We start from the raw sequence: 13,590 nt of genomic DNA, 5'->3' as shown, positions 1-13,590 counted from the left end.
CTGTGTGGGCGGATGCTGCGTGGCCAAACCACGAAGCAGTCTGAGGATGAAGGGCAGAGCCGGCCTGGAGAGGAACTTTTTCCAGACATCTGCATCCAGACTGACAAGAGTTCACAAAAACAACAATGTGTTTTTAGATATGGCTGGAATTTACAACCAAACCTTTCAGGAACTTCATCAAGAAGCATTGGGGGGGGCTCACTTTTTGGCATTGGGGATATGTTTCTTCATGTAGTCCAGTGCATTTTGTGTGATTCCTTTTTGGAGGATGAGATCTTTGAGCTGGTGGCCATTGCTGTTGTTTTTGATTCCAGCTGCGATTTTACAAAAGCAGTCCAAAAACACTTTGTCATCTGCACTGTGCTCCTCGTCATACCTGAGGGGACAAACACTCAATTAAATTTGACTGACATTAATTGGGAATTTGTTGCAATATGTATGTTTATGTTTCATAACGCCTGCAGTTTAAATCCAATTAAAGATTGTAAAGTAAAGCTGCGCACTTGTCAAAGCTGCAACATGGTTTAAAGCGTTCCACCAAAATCCTCATTTTCTCCAGTTCACCAAAGGACAGGTAGGGGATGATGCGGAGCAGACCCTGCAGCACGCTGGGGTTGGAGCGAACAAACGGCGTGTTGATCTGGTCCAACAACATGACCAGCTGATCTTTGTCTCCAGTCAGCAGAAGGTTCCCCTGCAGGACAGACAGAACAACAACCACTTAAATCAAGCACAACAGCATCACCATCAAATGTTTCACATGTATCTTTATCAGGTTGGTCACATATCTGTGCTGCTGCACATTTTATAACTGTTCATTTAAACTCTGCTGTACAGATTTTCCTTCCTTTCCGCCAAACGGTCATAATAAAGGTTTTTTTTTTTTGGTCATACTGTAGCAGCATTTTGCTGTCATACAGTGACATCTAGTGGTCCCAGCTGGTATATTTAAAACCGACAAAACCAGCCAAACAAAAAGCGAAACTTCCAATCGGGAAAATACACTGCCTTCTTGAAATTCAATGGTGGAACTTGTTTTCAGTTCTTACCTTGTCTTCTGAAATCTCAGCGTTGGCTTCATCCAGGATGATTTCCATTATGCTGAGAACTTGCTCCGCTATGGAGGCACCACCACTGTCCTTGCTCTCCTGCTCTGCCACCAAGGCCTGAAGGACAAAGACATTTACTGCAGAGTCGTCTGAAACTCTAATTGATAGAAGTTTCATGAAAGCCTTGTTGTTTACGAGAGTCAACCTTGTCCATGTGAAATCACTCACCAGGTTAAGAGTTCCCAGCATGACATTCAATGTGTTCATCTCCGGTTTGACAAGCTGCTGCCTGTTGATCTTCACCTTCACACAGTAACTGAACAACTTCAGCAAAACCTGAGAGAGGAATGAGGCCAATGGTCACAAATTTGATCAATTTATACATTAGATGTGTTTTTTGATTAAATAAAATAAAATCTATATGTTGAGCGAATTTGGAATCAAGATGGAAAAATGTTGATGTTTTAAGAGGATAAAAGAACAAGCTCTCAGTGAGAAAGTATTTTGATAAACGTCACAGTTTACCGTGAGCAGATGTCTTCCTTGTTTGAAATCTTTGATTCCAGACAAACGGTTGAGCATACACTCCAGCCCTCCACACTGAGCCATGACTCCCGCCATCTTGTACACTTCCTCATCGTCCTCCTCCTCATCTGTAGTCAAGTGAGATTAGGTAGATTTGGATTAGTTGGGGAAAACGTGCAAGTTCATCTACTGCATACAGGAACATGTGATGACAAAGAACATACCGAAAATTACTCAATTTAAACATGTTAATTAGCAGAGTTTAACCTTTAAATTATGACAAGGTTACAAACAGAGGAAATGAAGATGCGACCAAACCTGTGGTTGAGTCTAGTGACTCTATGAACTCCTCAGTGGCGTCACCAAGCAGACCTCTCATTCGATAGATGATTCTCATCGGCTCACCCTTGGAGAGATGAAAGACATGAAGCTCAGTGGCAAGAACAATCTCCGTTATTGCACTGCTCTGAGATACTCAAAACAGTGCAGGTTGTCACAAGATGTTTAAAGCCTCTTAAAGCAGTAAGAATCTAATAAACTATGTAGGACTCACCTCATTTGTTGGGCACCACACTTTCTTGTAGACTTCGGCCACAGACAGATCCAGACTAATGATTTTGTTGTTGACCAGAAGCTGACAAACAAAACAACAGAAGAGGTATCAAGTGAATGTTGAAATGTGAAAGTAAACATTTCATAACGAACGACGAGGGTTTAATGACAGTGACACAAACACGAGAAAAGCAGCTACCTCCATGCCGCTGTCGTCCTCCAGGAGCGCCACCAGGTCACAGTCCTGGCAGATCTTGTTCTTGATGTCCCTCATGAGTGGACCGATGCCAGGCTCATTGCTGCTGTAAGGGTTTCCTGGCATGCGACCCTGCAGGAAGTCTTCCTGTTGGGGATCCTTCTCCAATGTCACGAAGAACTCCGTCACTTCATTCTCCTCCTACAAAACAAACAATGCAACAAACGAAGGCTGAGCCAAAGAAAAACCTCTTCATTTTTTTTATCCAAAAGCATTTGTTTTGCATTAATGCAAGCCAAGTCTGACAGAGAAGCAATAAAATGCCACATTTTAACACCTTAAAGCAGCAAAAATAAGTAATATCCTTCCCAGATCTTGACTGAGCAATTGGTGGTAGAAAACCAACTCACTGGATAAATGATGCTGCACAGCCTCTCGAAGATGAACACGGGTGTCCTGTAGTCATCCAGGTTGTAGCGCTTTGCCGTCTCTATGCAAACTGCCATGAAGGCCTTGGTCTCAGACTCGGTACCTGTAACCAATACAAAATCCACATATTTCACACTTGGCATAAATTCTGTATTCTACATATATTTGTTGGAAAGGTTCAGATAGAAAACCTATGAACAGGAAAACGAAGGTTGAATTTATAGTCCGCTGAATGGGAGTGAGAACAGACCTGTGGTCATGTCTTCCAGCATTTCAAGGAGCATGTCCTGAGTTTCATCGATGAGCTTGGTGCGCTGCACCACCAGCTTCCTCAGGCAGAGGTAACCATTGAGCACAGTGCCGACCAACCGGCTCTTGAAGTGCCGCTTAATGGATTCCACCTCCACGAAAGATGACAGCAGTCCTGAAAAGACACCAAACAATCAATTGCACAGAGATGCCATTTACAAAACATCCACAAATCAACTTGTGGTGAAAAGAAAAATCCATTTTCAATTGAACCTTCTCCCCCCCCCCCCCCCTAGTTTTTGACATTTTGGAATCATGACAGTAGGAAGTACAACACACCAGTCAAGCTCTTGAGGGCATACCCCTGCTGCAAATCTGTGCTCAAAGTGGCCTCCTCCAGAGCCAGCAAATTGGCTATTTCCTGAGAGAAAAATCAGTTCTATTGGTGACACAGACAAGTGAACAAATGTCCTACCATCACTGCGATTAGTATATGCAACCAACATTTCAAAAAATATATACTACATACATTTACCAAATGTTTCTGAAAATATATGGATAAAATCATGATAAACGTATTGGAATATTACTTGGAATATACATAAAATGTGAAAACAATACCTTGGTGATGAGGTTGCCGATGTAGGGCAGGACTCCGCGGGCAGCCAGGTAAACCTTCCAATGTGTCGGCTTGATGAGCTTCTGGTACAGGCCCAGGTACTCCACTGCACACTCTCCAGCCACACTCAACTCATCCAGGTAACTAACAGAGACACAGGGGTTTTAGAGTTTACACTTTGACAGCAACACATTCAGCATTATCCTGTTGTTGTCAACATATTGCTTCTGTCAGGTAGGACAGATCAATCAGCCAAGCTTTTTGCCACACTAATTTCAGCACTGAAACTTTACAGGAATATAGTTAAATGAAAGTACCCAAAAAACCCAGGATGTGATATTTGGTAGACATGCAAATTGTTCTGTTTGAGACACCCACCTGGTGAGAAGGTCCAGCACCTGCTGCTTACGGCTGGGGATGGTGGTGAGGGCCTCCACGATGGTGCAAGCAGCCTGTCTGGCAGCCTGGGTGGCAGGAGTGAAAAGAACCTGCAACCAACAGATATAACGCGATTTAAGGAACATAAAAACAAATGCATTCTCACAATATTGTGCAGTCATGAAAATGACTCCATCAGTGCCTCTCCACACTATTCTTTATTTACCTGTCGCAGCCAGTTGTTGTGGCTCAATTTGAGCAGGCGGGGAAACAGGCCTTCGCCTTTTCTGGACCTCATGAACTGCTTCCACTTCCACACATACTTCTCGAGCAGATACTGCTTCCGCAGCTCAGCTTTACTCTGAGGTTTTGACACCGTCTCCTGGCCTGTAGTCAAATAAACAAGGATGATGATGATGATGATGAGCGCAACTTGCCCCTCCGTTGGCTACTGACGTGCAAAACATGTGGTCATTACTTACATCTTGCTGGGAGACACTTCTTCCAGGCTTCATACGACGCTTTGGGGTCCTTCTTGAGCCAGAGTTGGGCTTGGGCATGGATTTCATTACTGTAGGGCCTGACTGTAGTGAGGGACTCAATGGCAGCATCCTGGGAACAAAAGTAAAAAAAAACACAAATGTGAGACAAGAGTGTTAACTGACAAACACCACACACAAATTTAAAAAACATGTTTTGAGAGAAAAGATTAAGTGCAGCTCATAGTGAACTAGATGCTAACTGAACAAAAACAAAACAGGGCAAATTGCAACCACTCCCACCCATTACATTTAAATAAATATAAAATAAGTATTTATGAGGATATAATCTCCATGCAAAGTCCAAGAATGTTTTAATATCCACTATGAATTGTGATTGACAGAACTAATCATTTCTATTACTTCTAAGTATTGCGTCTTGTTAAAAAAGGGAGGGGATAATCCTGTTGCGTTACATCTTGGTGAAGAATTCCCAAAAAACCCCATTTCACTACTTGAAACAATAGTAGCTGATTATGGGAGCTTTTCGATGAATGTATTTCTTTTTTTGCAACAAGTCATATGTTGAACAGCCGGTGCTTAATTTGTTAAATAAGGATTCCTGCACGCCAAGAAGACATAACTCATTACGTCTGTCAGCTATGGGTTAAAGAACAGAACCCCAATACATGATAAATAACTTACAGTATTGAATTTAAAGAGTAAAATGGATTACTTTCGGAAACCAGCTCTTAACCGGTGTTCCTGTAACATAATCTCTGGTCCAAAAGTCTGTGTAATCAAATATTCAACACTTCTTTCTTTCTACGTTAAACTGTCTTAAGGCAGAAGAACACAACACAGAACTGTTCAATAAAAGCGGTACAGCGGTATTTACCTTGTTCTTCTTGCTCGTGGGAGCAGGGGGCTTAATCAGCTTTTGCAGGATTCTGAGGCACATGAGAGTGATGTTCTCCACCACGACAGGTGTCTTAATGTTTACCGACATGAGGAACAGGCTCAGAGCTACAAATAGAAATAAAATACACAATTATTGGACAGATTTAAAAGGTAATCAGTGAACTATTTCCCTAAATGAGTATTACAGATCACATTAATTTCAACAAAAGAACCCAGATTTCATGAGCTTTTCATTTATCATATTAAATTGAGGAATTATGCTTACCACAGCGCAATCGTAACTCCCAGCATCCTCCTTCCTTTGAAATGGAGTCTGTCAGCAGCAGCATCTCATACTGCAAGTTACTCACCTGAAGGGGAAAAGATGCATAAAGAAGTCCTATCACGATGCCCTCTAACACGGTGATACTTCAACCGAAAAAATGTACAATCTTAAATTAATTTATGCGAGGCAACGAACCAAGTCAGGGTTAGCCCAGTGACCTTTGAGGGCAGCGGACACCTTGACAATGATCAGGTCATTCATCTGCTGTGTGGCTTCTGGATGATCTCTGAAGCAAGAAAACACCAGACGAAACAGGAGGAATGTTGAACTACAATTTAAAATGCAGTCTATACAAAGACGTTGAAATGCAAAACACTAAACAGCTTGGCCTTAATGCTTCGGTTAAAAAACTGTGGTCTGTTGTAGCTGCTTGCCATTTTATAGTTCTAACAAAAGTACCCATCAATGAAACAATGTTCTGAAATACAGGCGATGTGTTGGAGGAACAAACCTGGTGAGGAGACAGACCAACTGGCGCACCTCCTCCCTCATGGCTGCTGTGCCTCTCCGCAGGTTGTACTCAAACAACTCACGAATAAGACCCTGGAGAACCAGGATCTGTCTGAGGGCGGAATTGGTGGCCAGTGCACGCAGCAGCGTGATGCAGTGACCTGTGACAGCTGAGGCACAGCCATAACACTTGTTGGAGGAGGTGTGGCCGCAGCCCAGCACAGACAGAGCCCGGTACTGACTGGCCGTGAAGGTGGGCTGGTGGCTGCTGCTGCTCCGGGACGACTTGGTGGCTGCTTCTCTTTGCTGAAGGTCGTACTCCAACAGCTCCTTTCGAGACGCAAGTACTTTCTGTACACAAAGAGAAGGAAATACAACAAATTTGAGCAGAAAGAAAAATCCACCTGGTTGCTATAAAAGGTTTTTTCGCTCAATAACCTGTATTATCTTAGAGAGTTCATCAAAAGATGTCTTGCAGTCTCCACTGTACTCTTGAGCCAGCTGCTGAATGTATCTGTTCACATTGGCTGAGGAGGCACCAAGTCCTGCACCTGCCCCAGTGTCATCCTGAAAGAATGATATCATTCGATAAAAGAGTTGAAAATGCACAGTTCACACGTTTCTACCAAGCAGAGGAAGAAGTCACTTAACATTTGCCATACATGCATTTCTTTAGACATTAAATCGCTGTGACCAGTCCACTTATGACTGACCTGAGGCTTCTCCGGTGCTGCCTCGTTGACTTTAGACAGCAGGCTCTCCAGCTGCGGCCGGTGGCCCATCAGCTGGTGGTAGACCCGGTCAGCTTTGTCCAACAGGGTGTTGATGTTGGTTACAGCCTACCAGATTAAAACAGAAATGCATTAAAAAATTAGGACAAAACTTGAATTGGCTTTTTGTTTTTTTGCTCTCCAAGTTGCTTCCTACCTTCTTCCGGTCTTCCTCGTTCTCAATGGGATCCACAGCACAGCACGGTTTAGCATACAGCATGAAGTCAAATCGTGCATACTTGCAGAAACCACAGGCATTGCACAGGAAAGGGTCTTTTTCATCATAATTGATGGACCTAAACAGAAACAAATGCATAATTAATACACAATCAATCTTAAGGCATCTCGTTCACTCAGAACTTGAGAGTAGATATGTTGCTTACCTGCACTTATGGCACTGATAGACGTTCTCACCGCAGTTGCCACACACCCCGGGGTTGGCAGGCACAGAGGCACTGCAGCGTGGACACTGCAGGGTTTCTGTGGAGGCCTGGTAGTTCTCGTAGAAGTCGGAGAACTCTATCATCAGGTTGGAAGCGACGATAGGTAAGGGGAGGTCAATCTTCACCTCCGTTTGTCCTGGGGTGAGCTGAACTTTTTTGGCTTTGTGCCAACGTGCAGGCCTGAAAACAACAATTACGATTTGACAAACGATTTCTCAATCTGGGTATGTTAATAGAAACGAAGATAACAGAAAGAACTTCTCCGTATTAGAGCGTACTTATTCTTCAGCTCGACGATTGCCTGGACAGTCCTGTTGTTGTAGTAGAGATTGATGGTGCGGACCATTTTGGTACGTTTGAGGTCACCGATTTTCACTGTGACCTTGCTGATGGTGTGGCTGCCAATGAGCTTTACGACTTGCTGTGTGGTGGTGTAGCGGGTGTCCACTTTGATGGATGACAGTTTTATATTCTGTGGAACAAAAAGACGACAATGTTTCAATATAAAAATAGGCATTGTTTAAGTATCAGTTCTCACAGCATAGCCACATCATTTTGAGATTCGTTCACCAATTTCACATTGTGCTCACTGAATTAACTCAAATGGAAGTCAATGTAAAAGTCAAATATATAAACATGTGAAAGCATAAAAGAGAAACTTCTTAAACGTCACTTACAGAAAAGGGAACCTCTGGATTGTTGCACACCAAGCAGGGATCACTCTCCAGAAAAAAGCCATCAAACTCAACTAATCCAGACAGAGTGCTGTGGAGTAAATCAAGACATTTTAGAAAGATGGTCTATATTTCTTGAGGCAAAAACAGGGAGAGCGAAGTCATACTTGTAGATGTTGGAGTTGGGGTGATTTGTCAGGATGTGATTCTGTGCTCTCAGGATTTCCACTGCTTTCTGAGAGTACTCCTTCAACTGGAAGAAAAAAAGATAAAACGGTTCATTTCCTCAATATGGCATATGTGTCATGCATGAGTGATGTAAATGTCATTTAATTAAAATATTCTGTTACTTTCAAATAGCCTAAAGTTCCTTGATAACCATAAATCCATATTATATTCTAGATAGTTGTTCAAAGCAGACAAATAATGGAACAACAGGAGGAGCTGGAATCTAACCTTCTTCTCTGTTTGAGGGGTTTTAAGTGAGAAGTATCCAAGGAGGTCGACAAACTGAGCAGCTTTGCGGCCATATGCAGGAAGCTCTGGCCAGATGGCCCAAGTCAGTTCAAGCAGCAGCTCCTGCTGAGATTTACTGGAGTTCCTGTGAAGAAATTCACACATCAGACGCTGATCAAAATAACTTCACTATTTGTGCGTGCATGTGCATGTACACATTGAATCCAGTATTTTTTTATACAAATAATAGCATTTGTTTAGTTATTTGAGTAGCAAAATAATTGTACAATCCAACATGCATGGGTGTGTTGGGACTAACTGGATTGCTGATGTTAAAGAGGACAGTACCTGTAGATATGTAGCGCCAGGCCGTGGGCTTGCCAGCGCACAGCAGACGAGTTTGACTCGAGTAAGAAGCAGCGCAAGAACTGGATGAGTGTCTCTTTGTCTGCAAACTTGTTGAGCTGACTGACCAGGGCCATACACAGCTGGTCCTCCTGGCTGCCAACTCCATCCCCTGGGGACATTAAAACCAACATTCAAAGTCAGTATATCTTATAGATTAAAACTTGTTCAAGGTTATTAGAAAATTCAATATCTAAATAAATCTTTTAGTTTGTCATCTCACCGTCTTTGTCTTTCTCTTTGTCTTCTTTCTTGCTCTTTTTACTAGAGGACTTGCTCTGAGAGGACTGGGAGGTTCCGGTCTGTCCTGTGCTACTAGAACCGCCGCCAGAGAATGCTGAAGAAGAGGAGGAGGAAGAGCTGGCCAGCAACTTGCTGCCACACAACGCACAGGAGAGAAGTTGCAGAAGAACTGGAGAAACGCCTTCGTCCACGAGGAAGCTGACTTGGAGCAGGAAATACAACACGGCTGGACAGCAGAGAAGACAAAGACAAATCAGCAAAGACACTTGATATTGACCTTAAAGATTTGTGGGGGCGTTTTTCTGGCAAAAATTGATATGATGTCACTTACAATCATCCTTCATGCAGAATTTCTGCCAGTTGATTGTCCGCTGAGTGGCAATCTCAGCACAAGCTTTCAGATGTTCCATCTGTGACAAATAAACAATGTTTAGCCTTTTTGTACACAAGACGACTATCAAAAACATGGAAAATGTTTACAATTGGCAACAGAGCATAGTTAACACTATAATAATCAAGAACATATAACCCCGGAGTAAACATTTTTAAAACCAATATGGAGTTTTGTACGAAGTGACAATAGTTGGACTGCTAAAAGGACACTCACCAGATTGATGAGTGTGTCGTACTGCAGCGCTGAGCCAGATGTGGCAGTGACCACACCGGCTCTGAGGAAGATGCCTTGTTCCTCGAGAAGCTTTTTGATACTGCGCACATGCGAATCGAGAGTGTGGAGATCTCGCAGCTGACGATATTTTTCCTTCGATCCGCAGATGAACAGCAGCAGTTTCCTGACCTGCCTCCTGACGAACGGTGTCTGTTGGATCATCAGATACTGGGGAGAGAAAAAAACAACAACAAACAATTGCATTTCTTGTTTCTGCAACGACACAGAGTGGGTAGGGGAATGATAAAAATGATGACGAATGCAACTTACCTCAGACAGAAAGTAGAACCACGAGTGATCAAATACAGGAGGCGGAATTCGTGGGTTGGTGTCGGCAATCTTCTTTATTTGATACGGCAGCCGCAGCACCATTTCAGTCAAAAGCTGAGAGTAGGCTTCAAACACATCAGCAGCATGTCCCTGATGGCAGGAAGAACATTGTGAGTTCACAAATTCAAAACAAAACAAAACAAAAAAAACAACCTTAAAGGATAAATGTGACACCTTCACATATTGACGTAGGAAGAAAGGGCTCATGTCGGGCGGCGAGGAGGCGGTGTGTGTGCGGAGGAGCTGACTGGTGGTCACAGGCTCCTCTTCACCCTGCTGGCTTTTCCAGAACTCCAGGAGAGACTTGAGCACATGAAGACAGTAGTCAATGGCACCAAGGCTCAGCAGAGCAGTCGCTGTGGCGTTGGAAATCAGGGATGAGGACTGGAGGAGAGAAAGGAGGGAAGCAGCTGTCAACTCACTTCAGCTCTATGTGTTCAACCACATAATTTCACACAAAAACAATCATTTTAAGAATGTGATTTACAAATGTTTATATATCACCTTTAAGTAACGTGTGAATAAAGTTTGAAGAGTTCCAACTTTTTTCTTAAATACTGCTAGTCTCCTGGTGGTACTCTGTTCTACATTCTGACTTTTTGGGGTTCAAATCCACTGAGCTAATGAAGAAAACGTACCTCAGATGAGGATTTGGATCCAGATTTAGTTCGAGACATGAAGACGCTCAGAAGCCGCATGATGACTAGGTGAACCTCGTTGATGGAACTGCGTTCATTCTTCTTTGAAACATCCTGCAGAGAAACAAATGGGTGCTCAGTACAATAGTGATCATTTGAGCCTGAACCTCCACAAATGGAGAAACATTTACCTTTTTGTGCATGCCGAGTTCGGCAATGAGCTGTGCGAGCAGGTCGTCCAAGGCACCCTTATCCTTTTCATCCTCACCATCCAGGTCAGACGTCAGCATAAGGATGACTTGCATGTAAGGGATTGCCTGGACGCCTCCTACATTGTGCAGCTGAGAGAGGTGCTGAAGCAAACGCTCCAATAACATGAGACGGACCATGTGCAACCTAATGACAAACAAATGAGCAATAGAGGAAATATCAATCACCATTACAACACTGATCAAAAGGAATTCATTATATTACTTTTATGGTCTTGTTGGTATTGGAGAAAGTTACACTCCACAGGACAAATGCTCATAAACAAAGCTCCACACTTTCTACTCAAAATCAACTCCTTATTCAGGTGCCTGACCTGTTACTTGTGTGGATGTCGCCTTCGGTCTCCCCTTCTCCTTCTGAGCCTTCACCTTCCTGCTGAGCCGTGGTGGTACTGATGGCTCCGGTGCTGGAACTCACACTGCCTGGCCCAGCAGGGTGGCCCTCCACTGTCGTGTCTCCATACGCACTGCTGCGTCCCGACACTGTTCAAATATATCCAAAAACACGACTGAGCCACGATGAAACCACCTATGTACAATAAGGAAGCTTTAAGGGTTTATCTGAAAGTGGAAACACATGATGTACTTTCCTTATCATATAACAGAAAGTGATGATAGAGGTTAACCAAATCAAACCTGAACTACAGGGAAAATGTAAGAAAGGCTTAGTGAGATATTTAAGACCAGCTTATGGTAAGTACAGCTCCTTTTACAGTTAAACTGGTCGGTTGCATTGAAATCACCCACCACTATGCTCCCCTGCCACAGAGTCGATAGCAGAGCCTCCACTCTCTGAACCCACACTGCCTCCATGCTCAGCTGGGGAGGTGCGCAAAGTGGAGCCATCAGTAGCAGCTGTGCTGCCCTCATCATCTGACGCCGGCGCTGAAATCATAGCAACAGCTGTAACAGCAAATACACCACGGTCATCTGGCCAGGATAGAGGATCTTAGTTTCAACTTGTGTACCAACAACAGAAAAATATCACAAAATTTCACTTGGCTATTTTTCTTTTAAATCGGAAAATGAACATGTTGGAGGCACGTTTACCCTGACCAACTATCTTCGATACTTCAGATAACTGAATAAAGAAAATTAATCATGAACAGAATCGGTTGTATATGCACGAAGTTGGTTCAATTCGGAATTGTAAATTTGCAAGTTTAACAAATGACGTCCTGCTTCCTAATTACAGTGTTGGTTTAATTACCTGATGCAGTGGTGTCTGAAAGAGTGCCAGCATCGAGTGAAGAGGAGCTTGGAGCCTGGCCAGAGAGGCCGAGGCTCTGAAGGCCAAGTGCACTGCTGCTGCTTCCTGAAAACATCAAGAGATGCACAAAGCCAAATGCAAAAACTATTATAAATAGTAATAATTAGACAAAGTATCAAAAAAAAACCAGGACGTCATAAATTAGTATGGTGGACTTGAACCAACCCGAAAACATGTAAATAAGTAATCTCATTTAAAAGTTTGAACACAACTTGTATCAAGTGTGTTACTTGCTCTATTCTGAAATATCTGGTTACTGACCTTGTTGGTCCTGCTGGAGACTCAGAGCGATGGCGAGTTCGACCATTGTTTCATCATCTGCATCAGGAGGGATGTCCAGCATCGGTGGGAAACCTTCAGCTCCAGCCAGCAGAGCCTCCAGTGGAGATGGATTTCCATTGTTTACATTCTCTGCCGTTTCCAGGACCATGGACTCAGACTATTACAATAACAGAAAGAATAGAATTATGTTATATACATCCATTGGTCAACATGCATCTCATTTGACACTAAGAATTACACATAGAGATGGATTATTTTGGATTAAAGAGCTATTATGAGTGATTATTATACATTTTTGCAATTATGTGCCTTGACTTCAACGCAAAGCATTTAATGCAAACGCATTGCTGGATAAAGTCCACAAACTTTATTACTCGACATTGCCTCACCACCATCTCAAAGTCGCCGTGGTCCACTTCATTCTGCTCCTGACTCTCCTGCCGTCCCTCGTCTCCTCCAGTTAGCACTGATGACTGGATTTTATCGTCTGCATCATCATCGTCGTCATCATCCTTGTCACCTAACAAGGGTAATGAACCAAAAAGTATTGTTAAACATGGCTCATTCATAGTTCCTCAAACCTTGATAAAAACTGTCTCACAACTTGGGCTATAAAACAAAGACCAAAAAGATTTCTGAAATTACTGCTGGGACAGACCCGCAAACTCCAAATGTACCACCTCATTCCAAAGCCAGGACAGACTTACCCATCGGGGTGTTGGAGCGTGGCGGAGAGGGCAGGGTCACGTGGCGCCGCTTGTTTCTTGGTCGAAGTACTCTGATCAGAGCCTGCTTACAAGCAAAGCTCACTGCAGTGTCCTGAAAATGGACAAACACAGTCATCTCATAACTGTTCATGTAATAGGTCCGACCACACTGAGAAAATTATGCGAGAATTTGTGGAAACAAAGCTCCTTTAACATAACTCTGTCAGGCTTAAGTCATGTAGTTCACCAACTTCATATCTTTTG

General features: G+C 43.2%; 1 protein-coding gene across 7 annotated transcripts in view; it reads right to left on the bottom strand.

The window, feature by feature from the left end:
* Nucleotides 1-13,590, bottom strand: part of ubr4 (ubiquitin protein ligase E3 component n-recognin 4) — a gene marked incomplete at its 5' end in the record, with an annotated part of 46,102 nt that overhangs the window by 3,484 nt on the left and 29,028 nt on the right. For 6 of the 7 annotated variants that reach the window (XM_080496548.1, XM_080496550.1, XM_080496552.1 and 3 more), the window contains 42 exons: nt 1-100; nt 203-376; nt 504-694; nt 1,050-1,166; nt 1,278-1,385; nt 1,575-1,702; nt 1,893-1,980; nt 2,128-2,208; nt 2,326-2,523; nt 2,733-2,854; nt 3,002-3,175; nt 3,340-3,421; nt 3,622-3,763; nt 3,998-4,107; nt 4,224-4,384; nt 4,480-4,609; nt 5,375-5,502; nt 5,663-5,747; nt 5,858-5,948; nt 6,174-6,523; nt 6,611-6,739; nt 6,886-7,011; nt 7,100-7,238; nt 7,326-7,565; nt 7,664-7,857; nt 8,063-8,150; nt 8,227-8,312; nt 8,516-8,660; nt 8,864-9,032; nt 9,144-9,389; nt 9,495-9,573; nt 9,771-9,998; nt 10,101-10,250; nt 10,335-10,544; nt 10,799-10,912; nt 10,990-11,194; nt 11,382-11,550; nt 11,815-11,952; nt 12,278-12,382; nt 12,599-12,776; nt 13,009-13,139; nt 13,327-13,438. In XM_080496548.1, coding sequence (XP_080352674.1) covers nt 1-100; nt 203-376; nt 504-694; nt 1,050-1,166; nt 1,278-1,385; nt 1,575-1,702; nt 1,893-1,980; nt 2,128-2,208; nt 2,326-2,523; nt 2,733-2,854; nt 3,002-3,175; nt 3,340-3,421; nt 3,622-3,763; nt 3,998-4,107; nt 4,224-4,384; nt 4,480-4,609; nt 5,375-5,502; nt 5,663-5,747; nt 5,858-5,948; nt 6,174-6,523; nt 6,611-6,739; nt 6,886-7,011; nt 7,100-7,238; nt 7,326-7,565; nt 7,664-7,857; nt 8,063-8,150; nt 8,227-8,312; nt 8,516-8,660; nt 8,864-9,032; nt 9,144-9,389; nt 9,495-9,573; nt 9,771-9,998; nt 10,101-10,250; nt 10,335-10,544; nt 10,799-10,912; nt 10,990-11,194; nt 11,382-11,550; nt 11,815-11,952; nt 12,278-12,382; nt 12,599-12,776; nt 13,009-13,139; nt 13,327-13,438 — 6,141 coding nt within the window. The remainder of the gene's footprint in view (nt 101-202; nt 377-503; nt 695-1,049; nt 1,167-1,277; nt 1,386-1,574; nt 1,703-1,892; nt 1,981-2,127; nt 2,209-2,325; nt 2,524-2,732; nt 2,855-3,001; nt 3,176-3,339; nt 3,422-3,621; nt 3,764-3,997; nt 4,108-4,223; nt 4,385-4,479; nt 4,610-5,374; nt 5,503-5,662; nt 5,748-5,857; nt 5,949-6,173; nt 6,524-6,610; nt 6,740-6,885; nt 7,012-7,099; nt 7,239-7,325; nt 7,566-7,663; nt 7,858-8,062; nt 8,151-8,226; nt 8,313-8,515; nt 8,661-8,863; nt 9,033-9,143; nt 9,390-9,494; nt 9,574-9,770; nt 9,999-10,100; nt 10,251-10,334; nt 10,545-10,798; nt 10,913-10,989; nt 11,195-11,381; nt 11,551-11,814; nt 11,953-12,277; nt 12,383-12,598; nt 12,777-13,008; nt 13,140-13,326; nt 13,439-13,590) is intronic. The other variant, XM_080496549.1, reaches the window with a different exon arrangement.

Source organism: Blennius ocellaris, assembly GCF_963422515.1.
Source record: "Blennius ocellaris genome assembly, chromosome: 5".
Lineage (NCBI taxonomy): Eukaryota > Metazoa > Chordata > Actinopteri > Blenniiformes > Blenniidae > Blennius > Blennius ocellaris.
The sequence above is the reverse complement of the archived record's forward strand: the minus strand, read 5'-3'. Positions and strand labels throughout refer to the sequence as shown.